Source organism: Pleurodeles waltl, chromosome 6, assembly GCF_031143425.1.
Source record: "Pleurodeles waltl isolate 20211129_DDA chromosome 6, aPleWal1.hap1.20221129, whole genome shotgun sequence".
NCBI classification, from domain to species: Eukaryota; Metazoa; Chordata; class Amphibia; order Caudata; family Salamandridae; genus Pleurodeles; species Pleurodeles waltl.
The window spans coordinates 1,249,582,040-1,249,595,214 of NC_090445.1; the positions used below are offsets into that span (position 1 = coordinate 1,249,582,040).

A 13,175-nucleotide genomic window follows, 5' to 3' on the forward strand; every position below is an offset into this window, starting at 1 on the left:
GTTATTGCAGTATTTACTGTCCTTGCAGCCGTATCTGCTGCGTCCATTGATGACCGTATCTGATTATTGGAGATACTTTGTCCTTCTTCTACCACTTGTTGTGCCCTTTTCTGGAACTCTTTGGGTAAGTGTTCTCTGAAATGCTGCATTTCGTCCCAATGAGCTCTATCGTATCTTGCCAAAAGTGCTTGTGAATTGGCAATACGCCATTGATTTGCTGCTTGTGCTGCAACTCTTTTACCCGCAGCATCGAATTTGCGACTCTCCTTGTCTGGAGGTGGTGCATCTCCCGAGGTATGAGAGTTTGCTCTCTTGCGAGCTGCCCCAACAACCACAGAATCTGGTGTTAATTGCTGCGTAATATAAACAGGGTCTGTTGGTGGTGGCTTGTACTTCTTCTCCACCCTTGGAGTTATGGCTCTGCCTTTTACAGGATCCTGAAATATTTGTTTGGAATGTTTTAGCATTCCCGGGAGCATAGGTAAGCTTTGGTATTGGCTATGAGTGGAAGAGAGTGTATTAAACAAAAAGTCATCCTCAATTGGTTCTGAATGCAAGGTGACGTTATGAAACGCAGCTGCCCTTGAGACCACCTGCGTGTACGATGTACTGTCTTCAGGTGGCGACGGCCTCGCAGGGTAACAGTCTGGGCTGTTATATGATACAGGAGCATCATAAAGGTCCCACGCATCAGGATCATCTTGACTCATTGCAGTATGAGTCGGGGATTGCATCAGTGGTGGAGTGGCCACCGGTGATGTGTGCATTGATGGTGGTGGAGATGGTGGTGGAGTTGTTTGTCTTGCCACCTTTGCCTGTGGCTGCTTGACCTTTTCTCGAAAGGCAAGTCTTCTTTTCATTTTAATTGGGGGAAGAGTGCTTATCTTCCCTGTGTCTTTTTGTATGTGGAGCCTTCTTTGAGTGTAGTCTGGCTCAACAGATTCAAGTTCCTCTCCGAACTTATGTCCTTGCATCTGGGAGGACAATCCCTGTTCCTCTGTGTAGGAACTTGTTTTCGGTTCCGAGGCTGGGTGTTTCGGAATCGAAATCTTTTCGGTCGCCTTTTTTGGCTCCGAGGAAACCACCTTTATTTTCGGCGTCGTGGTGTCTCGGTGCCGAACTGTTTCGGTGCCACTGTCTCGGTGCCGAGTCTGCTCGGAGCCGCTGTCTCGGGCCCGAGATTGTTGTGTGGCGGTATCTCGACCGGAGTCGGATGACTTCGCCACATGCATGCCCTTTTTCGGTGCCGATGATCGGTCACCTATTTTTCGGGTTGAGCCATGGCCTGTTGGCAGTGGCGTCCCCTGGGCTTTTGTTGTCTTCTCATGAGTTTTATGTTTCGACGTCTTACTCACGGTTTTCTGCGTTTCTTCGGGATCGAGCTCGTCCGAGTCCGATTCGTGGGTGGAGAAGGTTTCTTCTTCCTCCTCGAAACGCCCTTGTCCTGTCGGCGCCGATGCCATCTGCAGTCTCCTCGCTCTTCGGTCTCTTAATGTCTTCCTCGACCGAAACGCTCGACAGGCTTCACAGGTATCCTCCTTCTGCTCTGGAGACAGACACAAGTTACAGACCAGATGCTGATCTGTATATGGATACTTGTTCTGACATTTTGGGCAGAAGTGGAATGGGGTCCGTTCCATCAGCCTTGAAGAGACACGTGGCTGGGCTGACCAGGCCCCGACAGGGGGGATCGAAAAAACCCTAAAGTGCCACCGGAGCTCTTCAAAAGTCGGTGTCGATCTGTTGTAACTAACCAGATACCGAACGCAAACAATACCGACGATTTTTCCGAGATTCTAACTAACTTTCCGACCCGAAACACGGAGCGAAAAGAAACACGTCCGAACCCGATGGCGGAAAAAAACCAATCTAAGATGGAGTCGACGCCCATGCGCAATGGAGCCGAAATGGGAGGAGTCCCTCGATCTCATGATTCGAAAGACTTCTTCGAAGAAAAACTACTTGTAACACTCCAAGCCCAACACCAGATGGCGGGATGTGCACAGCATGTGTATCTGCAGCTACACATGCCATCGAACATATATATATATATATATATATATATATATATATATATATATATATATATATAGATAGATAGATAGATAGATATGTCTGCCTCAGGGGTGTCAAAGAAAAAGGAGCAGGAGCCCCGGAGGATTTTTTTATTTGGTCGGGAACATGAGCATTTATTTAAGGTTTATCGGCTGCAACTTCTGTTTGCCTGCATTAAAGGATTTCTTTTGTTTTTAAATCAATGAGTATAGTTGGAAAGGTCATAAGCTGGGTGGACTGGAAGGACAGACTCTCCACTGTTCTTGTGCCTTTAAGGATTGTGTCTCTATCTCTAAAGGTCAAGAACTTGGTGATGGGAAGAGAGGAGTGCTGGGAGGGGGATGGTGTGTAGCGCTCTGTGGGCCCTCTCCAAGATAAAGTAGTGCAAAAGGTTGTCCAGTGGCAGCTAGGAAGTAATCCAAACTTCCAGAATTTTTTTTTTGGGATGGCCCTCTCCTCCCCCAACGAATTGTAGGCTGTTTCTCCATGCTCTGTTTTCAGCACCTTCAGCTTGTTCCTCCGGAATTTTAGATCTGACGAGGTGGGACATGGCAGATTTTAATTCTGTGACTACATCTTCCAGCTCAGCAATGCACCTTTATATTTCAGAGACTCTATAGACCACAATATGAAGGTCTTACCCGTTCGCAATTCCACTATTCTGGCATCAAGAACTGTACAGGACGCCTGTACTGCTTGAAGTATGGTGTCAGTACCCAATGTTCTTGGTCTCCGAAGATGAGAAAGCAGGATGATCTCTCTTCATAATTGTTGAATGTTGGTGCGTCTGTGAGACTAGTCTGAAGCACTGCAAAGTCCACACAACCTATGGGTGCAACGGTTCAGTCAAGGGGAGGGACCACAGGAGGGTCTGGAGAGGGGTCCAAGGACTCACCTGCCTCTTGGCCACAGATGTGGCAGTATTATGCACAGAGGCCCCAAATGTGGGTCAAATCTAAGCTAGTGTGTTGCAGCCCAAACACAATGAATCAATGCTGCAGCTGACCAGGAGGTGGTGGGCTGGATGGAAGGAGTCAGTTCAGCACATTGCAGCCCCGATGACAGCAATCCATAACTATTGAGGCCATAGAGATTTCAATGCTGCATGTTCACTGCAAATCGATGTTGTCAACCTTCACCTGCCAACATCTCACAGGGCACAGTCCAGCTGCCACCATTATCCTCAAGCACTCTTTCAGGCAGCATCACTCCACAAACTAATTTGGACAGGCCCATTCCTACTTCTGCCACCCGACCGGTGCCCCAAGTTCAGCCTCGCTAGTTCAATGGCACCACTTGAATCTGCTCCGCGAACAGCACCTTCATGTGTAGTTCAGGTGGGGTTGCCCAAACCACCACAAGGCCTTCTCCTCATGTCCCATCCACTGACTGCTTCTCCCATGGCGCGGTCTCTTCGAGAGGGCTGCTCCACTAACTGTCGATCGCTGTGTGGTGAACCCAGTGGTGTGGAGTCCGTTCATCCTTCCGTATGTGCCTCATTACATCGTCGACAGGGAGCCTTGTTTAGGGAATCCCTTAAAAAAAACACAGGGGTCACTCCATAGGCCAACTGCGGCACACCTCTGCCATTTGTTTTGTAGATCATGTGGATCAGATCGATTTCCTGGGGCCATGCCACCCACCCAGGTGGGCCGAAACCAAAGAACTGCCTAAGGCCACATCCCCTCACTGCACTTGCAGTATTCTAGGAAGGGGTGGGGGAGTTGTGCCGGGTCATCAGCAACAGGATGAAGGAGGATAGTTTGGGGAAATCCACCCATTCCACAAATCCAAACTCTCTCCCTCTCCTTTTCCCACCCTGATCACTCTTTCCTTGTTGCCTTCTGTCTCTTGGAGCCTCCAGTGCCTGCTGCAATTACTCTAAGGAAAGTGAAAGAAGTACCAACAGCTGCCCTTTGCTTTCAAAACTGGACGCCAATTGACACAGGCGCTGGAAGTAGGTGCTGCAGCACCCCAATGCTGGGGTACAGAAAGTGAATAAGCAATAAAGAGGCCTTTAAATGTTGTCACATTTGCCAAGCATTCAAAGATAGTGGTCCGGTTATGTCTTCTGACAAACTGCTCTGTATTCTTTTAACATGAAGATAGGTGTTTACGTTTCTATACTTTCTCTGCAGAGTGAGAGGGCTTTGTAATGTGAAATATGTAGCACTTTTGCTGAGCTACATGGAATATGAACGGATGTCACATTTTTTTACCAAACACAACAACATTAAAATAACTGAACTGTACAAATACTCCAAACTGTAAAAGTGCCAAGGAAATCACAAAAGAGGCACATTTGTTTTTCGTAATTCTGAAGTGTGGTGGAAATAAATATTTTAATAAGATCAAAGACATTTAACTTATGCAACATTTGCAGAAACCCAATTTCCACACATTATGCTTTGTGCAGCATATAGATTTATCAGAAAAACTACTTGTCTGATGCAAATTTGGTGGCCATTTCTTAGGAAAATATGCTGCCTGTAAATGACAGTGTACTACCACGCCATGGTTTAGTAATGTATCAGCAACAATTTGCTCCAAAATGAACCACCAGTTACATACGACATTCTCACCACTCTCATGTTAAATAGGCGTGGCTTATTTGCTACACTTTTTGTTTGTGTAACACTTGGATTTCTCACAATCCCTAGGACTTAAGTCATACAAGACTAGTCCAATCCTGGTATTCAGGGTGGTGCGGCCACACCGGGTGCTAATCTGGATTTGGGGTTGCTGTGTTTAGTAACAAATCTCAAAACTTGTGATTTAAAAGCACTTGCTGAAAAGTTCCTTGTGTGTCCATCCTTCAGGAAACAATTAAAATGTCAAGATACCTCTTGTAATTAACGTTCTTGCTAGGGAGAGAGACAGGAGTTTTGTCTAGCATCAGCTTTGACTCGTCATAGAGTAGCGGAGAGGGTTAATGTATCTGCTCCAAAGAACAGAACTATATTTTATGTGGACAGCCGAGTGGATTAGAAAAGTCAGACATTACAAGCGTTTTAAAACAAATGAATATATGTGAAAAGAGGGCTATGGAGAGATGAGGGGCACATTTTGCTGGGTGGTAGTGAGTGAATCTGAGGAGGTGGTTATGGGGTGGGGCACAAAAAAAAGACTATCTCACAGGGCACCACCAGCCCTAAAGCCAGCTCTGCGGTAGTTAAGTGGGAATTCTCCTCGGAGGAGCCCCTCAGCTATGTTGTCATCATGGGAAGGCATGAAAAACAACATGCAGTAGGATGACAGGATAAAGTAATACACTTGTAACAATACATTCATTTTGCTGGTGGACATGGACTAGGAAAAATGTGCCTCTTTATCACTCCCTGACTGTCAGCCTGTGAATGGAGAAGGAAAACTAGCATAAAAGCAAGAAAGAAAAGTGATAAAGAGCGAGAGAGAGAATAGATGATGAGGACTAGAGGAAGCAGAAAGATAGGATGAGGACATTGAAGAATGGCAGGTCTGTGGCAGAGAGACGGGTGTGTGCGTATTTCTGTATATGTGAGCGTGGAAATAAATAGACAGCGGAAAGACAGAGAGGAGACCAAGGTGGAGAGCGATGGAGATCAACAGTGTGATGAGATGTGAAAAAGTTGAGAAAGAAGACTATAACAGCTGATGAGAAAGAGACAGAGAGGGTCAAAAAGAGAGGCTAAGGCAGATGTTAGAAAGAAGTGATATAGAAGCAGATAGAAGACGGAGGCAGAATGAGTAGCAGAAGGTGGACAGCTCAGAAAAGTAAAATTCTGAGAGACTGCATGAGAGGGATGGACAGGTGTGTGAGACAGCTGATGAAGAGCAGATAGCTGTGAGAGAGAACCTGGAGAAAGAGGGGAGAGTGGTGAAAAGGAATAAAGAGGCAAATGAGAAAAAGGATGAGGCGGTGGAGTAAGCAATGTTATAGAGACAGAGTTAAAGAAACAAGCAAAATACCAACGACAGCTGAGAGCTGGGGTTACAGAAGAGGGGTAGAGAGTGATTATTACACAAATAAATGGGCTACATAGACCGATCAGGGAGTGGTACACAAGAGGGAGACGGGTAATAGAGGGTCTAAAGAGACAGACATGCAAGAAAGGTCATATTATTTCATTGAGGACACAAGGCATGTGATCTCCCTTGTCTGATATCACTTCCGCTACCCCTGGCTATTTGGTGACTCAATTGCCATGTTGAAATCCTTTCTAGCTTTGAGATGCTGATTGATAAAGATGCCAGGATAATTTGTGTCTCCTATTGATGAAAAACTGACCGTGTTTTGTCAAGGCTGATAAAACATATAATGTTGATTTGTACATACCTCTTTGTGTGGGTAATCAGTTTTCACTTCAGCAGCCATCTCCACCCCAGCAGCACCACCACCTATCACTACAATGCTGCCTGCTTTTTCGACCTTTACGTACAGGGAGACAAAATATCACACTTTAATTGTTTGTGTATCATTTGTAGAGCTCCTACTGTCTATCTCAACATATAACTGTACTAAGGTAGGGGTGGGTGCGAGATAGGAGGTAAAAGGGGCATAATCTGCAAGTTGTTCATTTCAATAAATGGATATATCCCAATTCCATCCAGCAGATGGGCCGGAGGTGGCATTCAGATGATCAACAAAAGCAGCTAGAGAGACAAACCCTCAAGGTCCTACAGGGAAAGTGAATGAGCACAGCTAAACTGGCTGAGATCTTCTAGCAGGAAATAACTCAATCCATTATAGCACCATTCCAATTAAAAAGAAAACAGTAAGATGACACTAGATTCGTTCAAAAGGATTAGGGACCTAACGACACCAACCATGAAATACACGTGATTCATCCAGCACTAAGGCTACAAACACTTCTGTATCAATCCGAGTGTAGAACCTTGTTTCAAATGCATCTCAGATTCGGTGAAGGTCCATAAAGTCTAGGATCCCCTTAATTATAACTCATTTCAATATTTTTGCCTGGAGGTTTACTGAATATATGGCATTCAAATCAGGATTTTTTTTAATGAAGAGGTGGATAATTATCACTTTTACTTTCCATGTGATCTAAGAGCTGTTAATGATTTTTAGCAGGTGGGGGAAGATAGCTCATCTAGCTTAACCTAGAATGTTTCTGGGGCAGTGTTCAAAGTTGAACAGCAGGAACACTGTGTGTAATCAGTGTCCAACACTCAAAAGGCAAGATTCAACAGAACTAACTACTCAAAGCCCATCCGCTGAGACTCATGCAGCCCACACCCTACATCAAAATATATTGCTATATTTTTCCCAAATTTTAACTTTGACCGTTTAAACATTAGAATCTAGAGACGATCTGCTAATCTGAGAAGTGGAGCATCCTTATTGAAGCAAAGGGATTTAGTAGGGAGCTGAACTAATCACAGGAGATGATCACAATTGTTGAGACATGCCGGATGGGAGTTCACTGTTGACAGCTCTGCTGATAAAAAGACAAGACGCTTTCCATGTACTCACTTCTTTTGCTAGGTTCTCGTATGTCTGGATGGCTAATTCCATGCTAACCGGCTGGTTAAACTTGCCGGGGAAGGGTCCATCACTCCCTGTAGCCAAGATAAGGTGTGAGAAATAAAGTTCCTGAAAGGGAAGAACAGGCCACTGCTGTTAAGGTGATAATAAATACATTTCAAATCCAAAATTCAACAAAACCCTTCTAACAGTAACCACAATATTTGGCCCAGAGGGGATCAAGTGGTAGACACAGAAAAACATAAATTCAGGGAAGGAGAAAGTAAAATATTTGAAATAGAAAGGAAAATCTTCTATGCTAATGCGCTGTCTCCCGTCGACACCATTGGCATGTAAAAAAAGGACTATATTGGCTGCTTGGTCAACTTATAAATATTTCTCAAGAAGCTTTGCCGCACAGCACTTTCTTCTTAGCTGGTTGCCCGGCACAAAGAGTTTGCTGGGACTTGATACATTCTCATGGTTTTGGCTCATTTCTGTCCTTAGCCGAAAGATTAATATATATTTTAATTAATGAGAGCAATAGTGTTGTGTTTATTTGTTTTCTGCCAGTTTGGCTCTTTCATGTTTTTGGGCTTTAATGTAAAGTGATGTTGGCTACCTAACAAATTAAAAGAAGTAAAAAGGGTGATCAGAGAAGGCACGTGCTTGTCCGTCTATAAGTGACACAGAACTATGAGGTGAATGGCAATTGCCTTTCTGGTAGGAGGTGGTGGGATTATGACACAAGGTCAACACTTAAAACTGTTACAGATGTACCATCTGTAGGAGACATGTGACCTTGCGGATGTAGGTCCCAGAAACAATGTCTTTTGTGATCTTTCCTCCTTTCACTATAGAGAAAATGAGCACTGAATCTCTTGAACATTACATACGTTGTAAAGCACTATGTTGTACTTTAAGGGAGGAAAATGCTATCTGAATACACTACAATTATTAGTCATCCAAGAAGCTGCACCTTCCATGTCACGGCTAGGTGAAGTAATATAAACATGGCATCAAACACTGGATTGCCTTGTGACAAGGAATGAGTAAATATACTGAGAATGAGTAAGCGCAAGACCAACTTGGCTGTTGATTCTAATGTAGAGTTTTTGATTCAACAGGGTACAAGGAAGTAACTGGTAACACCACTAAGCGTGATAGTAAACATTAGGAGAAATGGTTATTGTTGACATTTGAAACGTTCTAAAAAGGTGCAAATTATGTAAAATTTAAATAACACATCAATGTTTTCACTCCGTGCATATTGAATAAAATTCACTGATAGTTTCGGGAATTAACAGAATATTGAATACACAAAAGGAGTGGGCTATCAGAATGGAAAGGAGTACTAAAGTTGAAAACTAGAATTGTTTGGATTTCTACGGTGAGTATGACATACTGACAGCATCCACCACAGAACTATTCTCTCTTAACGTTTCATGCTCATGTGTACATGCACTGTGTACAGTGACTGAGCGATTTTTTTTCAAAGGGTTTAATTTTACAAAGCTACATATAGTTTGAAAAGGAAACGCACGTCACAAGAACATTTAATGAATCTTTCTTTTATTTCAAGTAAAGTGAGATTTCTTATGTATCGCAAACAGCTGGCATCCGACATGTGTCGTGTTCCAGGCAAAAAAATATAGAAAATTTAAGGTGAAGGTATGGATTTTCACATGTCTCATGTGCTATGAGCAGGAAGTGAAACGGACATGCTACATATACCTGACAAACCTTTTAGTGAACCAAAGCTATGTTCTAGTTTAAGCTTAAATATAAACAAGCACACAAAACTTGAAACACAAGATATCAGTGATATCTCAGCGCTGTGAGTAGGTGATGTTCTAAAGACATAGTTTACTGATTGCTATAATAGCTTTGGCCCACTACACGTACTTCGCCACTCTCCAGAAGAACTTGCTGCTTTTCAAGGTTAATTCCAATTAGTTTTCCCTGTTTGAAATTTTCCGGAAAAGTGATGACATAGGGTATGAAAGTTTTCCGGGCAAATCCTGTTTAAAGAAAAAAAAGTGGATTAGTGATATTGGTAAGTAAGTTACTTCACGGAAATCATATCCAAATGACCATTTGCTACCTTCATGGTCACAGTCTAGTGTCATTCTGACACTGTTCAGCAACTCTTCACGCACTACGTATACAGTATTTAAAAAGAAGAACACATTGAATTGTGGAGCTCAGTGACAGCCAGAGAAAAGGGTATAGTCCACTAAGTGGTAAACTTGACGGGCATCTTAACAACTATGTGTTTCCTTTTTTGATTTACCATATACACTTTGAAAATTGAATTATACGGGTAAACACAACACAAAATCGTAATTGCAAACGAGTAAGGGAACATACACTACTTAATTTGAAGGGAACAGCTTGGGAAAATGGATAGTAAATAATTAAGCTGAGTACAATCGTGCAATTAAGTTACCCGTCTCTACGGAGGCTCGAAGAGCGCCCACGTTATGATGAAACGAGTCCCTCACATCCACAAGCAAAAAGGGGACGCCCCAAGACTTCAAGTGGCCGGCTGCAGCAGTCCCTCCAAAGCCTCCTCCAACAATTACCACACGCACAGATTCGTCGACCGAAAGCGTGGATCCCATTTCTATAAGTAAAATGCCTAATAAATTAAAAACAGAAACTTTTAGTAGAGTACATTCACCTAGGGCAATATTTGCACAGTAATTAAATCATTTTGACAAATGTGTTTTTCAAATAATCACCATTGGAAATCTCCTCTCGCCCAGCTAATTTACCACAACCTCCAATATTTTCTCATTCAGTGAAAGAGAAAGTGTTAGCCCGTCAGCCTTGGAGTGGTCCTCCCTCCAAACGTGTTGCCTTCCTTCTCCATTTTGCTCTTCTCGTTTTTGCTGGCATTAGAGCTCTGTGCACTTTACCAGTGGTAAACAATGTTAGAGTGTAATTCTTTAAAACATGGTCACATTGACTCATACGCAATTTCCATATTTAATTTACTTTAAAAAACCTTAGTAAAGTAGGATTTCTTGTACTCCAGGCGTGTAAATTAAATGCCTGATGCACTGATTGTGCCACCCACTTCAGTAGCCCTAACAAACATGTCTGATGCCTGCCATTGCAGCCTGTGTGCGTAATTTTAAACTGCCATTTCAACTTGGCACAGTAAACCTTTCTCCAGGTCCAAACCTTCCTCTTTAAATGCAAGTAAATCACACCTAGGGAAGGGCCTAGACAGCCCAGAGGGCAGGGAGCAATGTATTCAAAGAGCAGGACATGTATTGTTTTCGTTTTACATGTTTTGGTAGTGAAAATCTTTTTAAATCATTTTTCACTACTGAAAGGCCTGCCTCTACCATAGGACAACATCTGTATTAACATAGCACATTTAATAAGCTGTAATTTCCAAATGGAAACAGGTAACCAGTCCATGTTTGGTGTCTGGAATTGTAATAAAAAGATCCTAACATGGTAAAGTCGGATTTCATATTACAGTTCTGAAAATGAGCTTTTAGAAAGCTGCGATTTTCCTGCCTTAACCATTTAGTGCCTGTGGCCTGTCTCTAGGCGACATGACTGGGTGTAGCTGACACTTGGGCTTTGTGTATTCCTCCTAAACAGCCACACACAATAGCTTAGGTGTACCATGCTGGGCAATCACTAGCAGGGTGGGAGGGTGGAACTGGGCCCAGCCCTACTTATACTTGAATAGGGATGTGCCTTGCTTCCTTCCACACAAAGGGCTGCATACCTGCTGTAGTTAGTCTAGAGGCAGGACAGAGTAGGCAGGATGCTAGGGACCTTAAAGGGAAACCTCTGGAAGTTTCTCCCACACTTCAAAGGCACAACATGGTATAAATACTGGATCTCAGATACCAACTTTCTGTGCACTTCTGGAAGTGTGGATACCGTGCCGGGAAGGAGAACTGCTTTGCTGCTGAAAGGACTGTCACTCTGCTGGACTTCTGCCCTGCTGCCCTCTTGCCTGGGTAAGAAGGACTGAACCTGCATCTCAGGACCCAAAACCCCAGAGTGACTCCTGGGACTAGATAGCTGGCCCTCCTGGTCAGAAGCCTCAGGGACGTAACAGGCCTCCAACAACCCTGCACCTGGACTCTGCTATCTGTGAGTCTACCCTCCCAAGTGGTGCCACCCAGTCCTAAACCCTTGAAAATCGGCCTAAGGTGCTCTACCAGGCTCTGTCGACCTGCCAAACTGACACATTTCCTCTGCTGTGTGGCACAACCAGAGCAAAACTGATTGATCATCACTGCTGCGTGGATCGGACCACACATTGGCTTTGCTGAACATAGCCTCCTTTAAAGCGCTGCTGCAGTGCAGGCCTTTGTAACCTTTGTTTACAGCAGCCTCAACAACACTGTCTGCATCTCAGTGTTGCAGCTCCTTGGAACCAACGTACCCCACCCCCGACTGCGTGAGGCAGCCTCGACTCATACTTTGCATTGCAAGCCCTCTTCGATGAAATTCTCAACGATGCAGGCCCTCGCATTCCAGCCTCACCGCTTCTTGGAACAGACGCATCACCTTGGCTGATCGATGCATATTCAACGTGGATCTTTGCAACTCTCCAGCAAACTACCTTACCCACCCATGTAGCACCAACATCCGTTCTTCCTCAAAATAATGATTTGAGAATGAAATAACCTTGTGCAACAGCAGCCATTCTAACATCTGCCCGCTTTCTGCCTCAACACATCTAAGGGATCAACCTGCAAGCTGCCTTTCTGAAAAACTGCTTAGGGCCAAGAAGAAACTCTTTTCACCTTTAAAAAAAAAAAATCAAACCACTCAGACATTTGTAATGAAAAGGTGATTGTACTAGGGCTCCCAGCACTGCAAATTGGTGTTCCGAGGAGATTTTGTGATCTCTCCACTTTAAAGTGATGTGTTTACTCAAGTCCGTCAGTGTGCCTGAGGTGCTAGCAAGATGTACGAATGTATAATGCTTACTATCACACATCACATATGTCTGCACTTATAAGGTCTACCCTAATGCCCTGTCTCGGGTGGCACAGCCAACGACTAACTCCCAGGGTGCTGTGAATATCTTCTATTTTGCTAATTCCCCAGAAACTAGTTCCCTGGCTGGACAGGTCCTGAGTGCCCAAGGCCATAGGAAGGCTATGTTGAATGAACATAATTCTTCCTCAGTCAATGTGCTGGCAATGTTTTGTTAGTATTCAGAAATAATCCTCAATGCAACTGCTCGGTATATGAGGGAACTGTGCAATGATGCTTGGTGGTACTGTATTGCTGAGCCTGTGGAGGTGCATGGGAAGAGTAGGAGAAGTGTGCATTGTTTATGTCTCTGGTGTGCCTTCCCGCTATGTGTAAGGAATCAAGCATGTGTTCTGCTCACATTGTACTTGCTGTGTATGCCATGGAAGCTTGCACTGCCTTGCTGTACTTCTTCTAAACGTAAGAACAGCCTATGCTGCTTCTCGACATACAGTACTTGTTCCACGTGTTAATGAAAGTTGACAAAACTGTTCGACTGTACAACAGAACCAATGTTTTTTTCATTGCATTTTAAACCAACAGGTAGTAAGCTTATTATTTATTCCAAGTTTTAGCAACTAAAGGTGAAGGGGTGCATACTGATAATTAATTATCCCTGTACCACAGAATGTGGTTT

General features: G+C 43.8%; 1 protein-coding gene across 1 annotated transcript in view; it reads right to left on the minus strand.

The window, feature by feature from the left end:
• Window positions 1-13,175, minus strand: part of AIFM2 (AIF family member 2) — a 409,481-nt gene that overhangs the window by 243,198 nt on the left and 153,108 nt on the right. Inside the window, exons 3-6 of the mRNA XM_069240557.1 lie at window positions 9,969-10,160; window positions 9,425-9,540; window positions 7,529-7,648; window positions 6,371-6,463 (exon numbers count right to left, since the gene is read on the minus strand). Of these exons, the coding sequence (XP_069096658.1) occupies window positions 6,371-6,463; window positions 7,529-7,648; window positions 9,425-9,540; window positions 9,969-10,143 (504 nt within the window). The 5' untranslated portion in view covers window positions 10,144-10,160. The remainder of the gene's footprint in view (window positions 1-6,370; window positions 6,464-7,528; window positions 7,649-9,424; window positions 9,541-9,968; window positions 10,161-13,175) is intronic.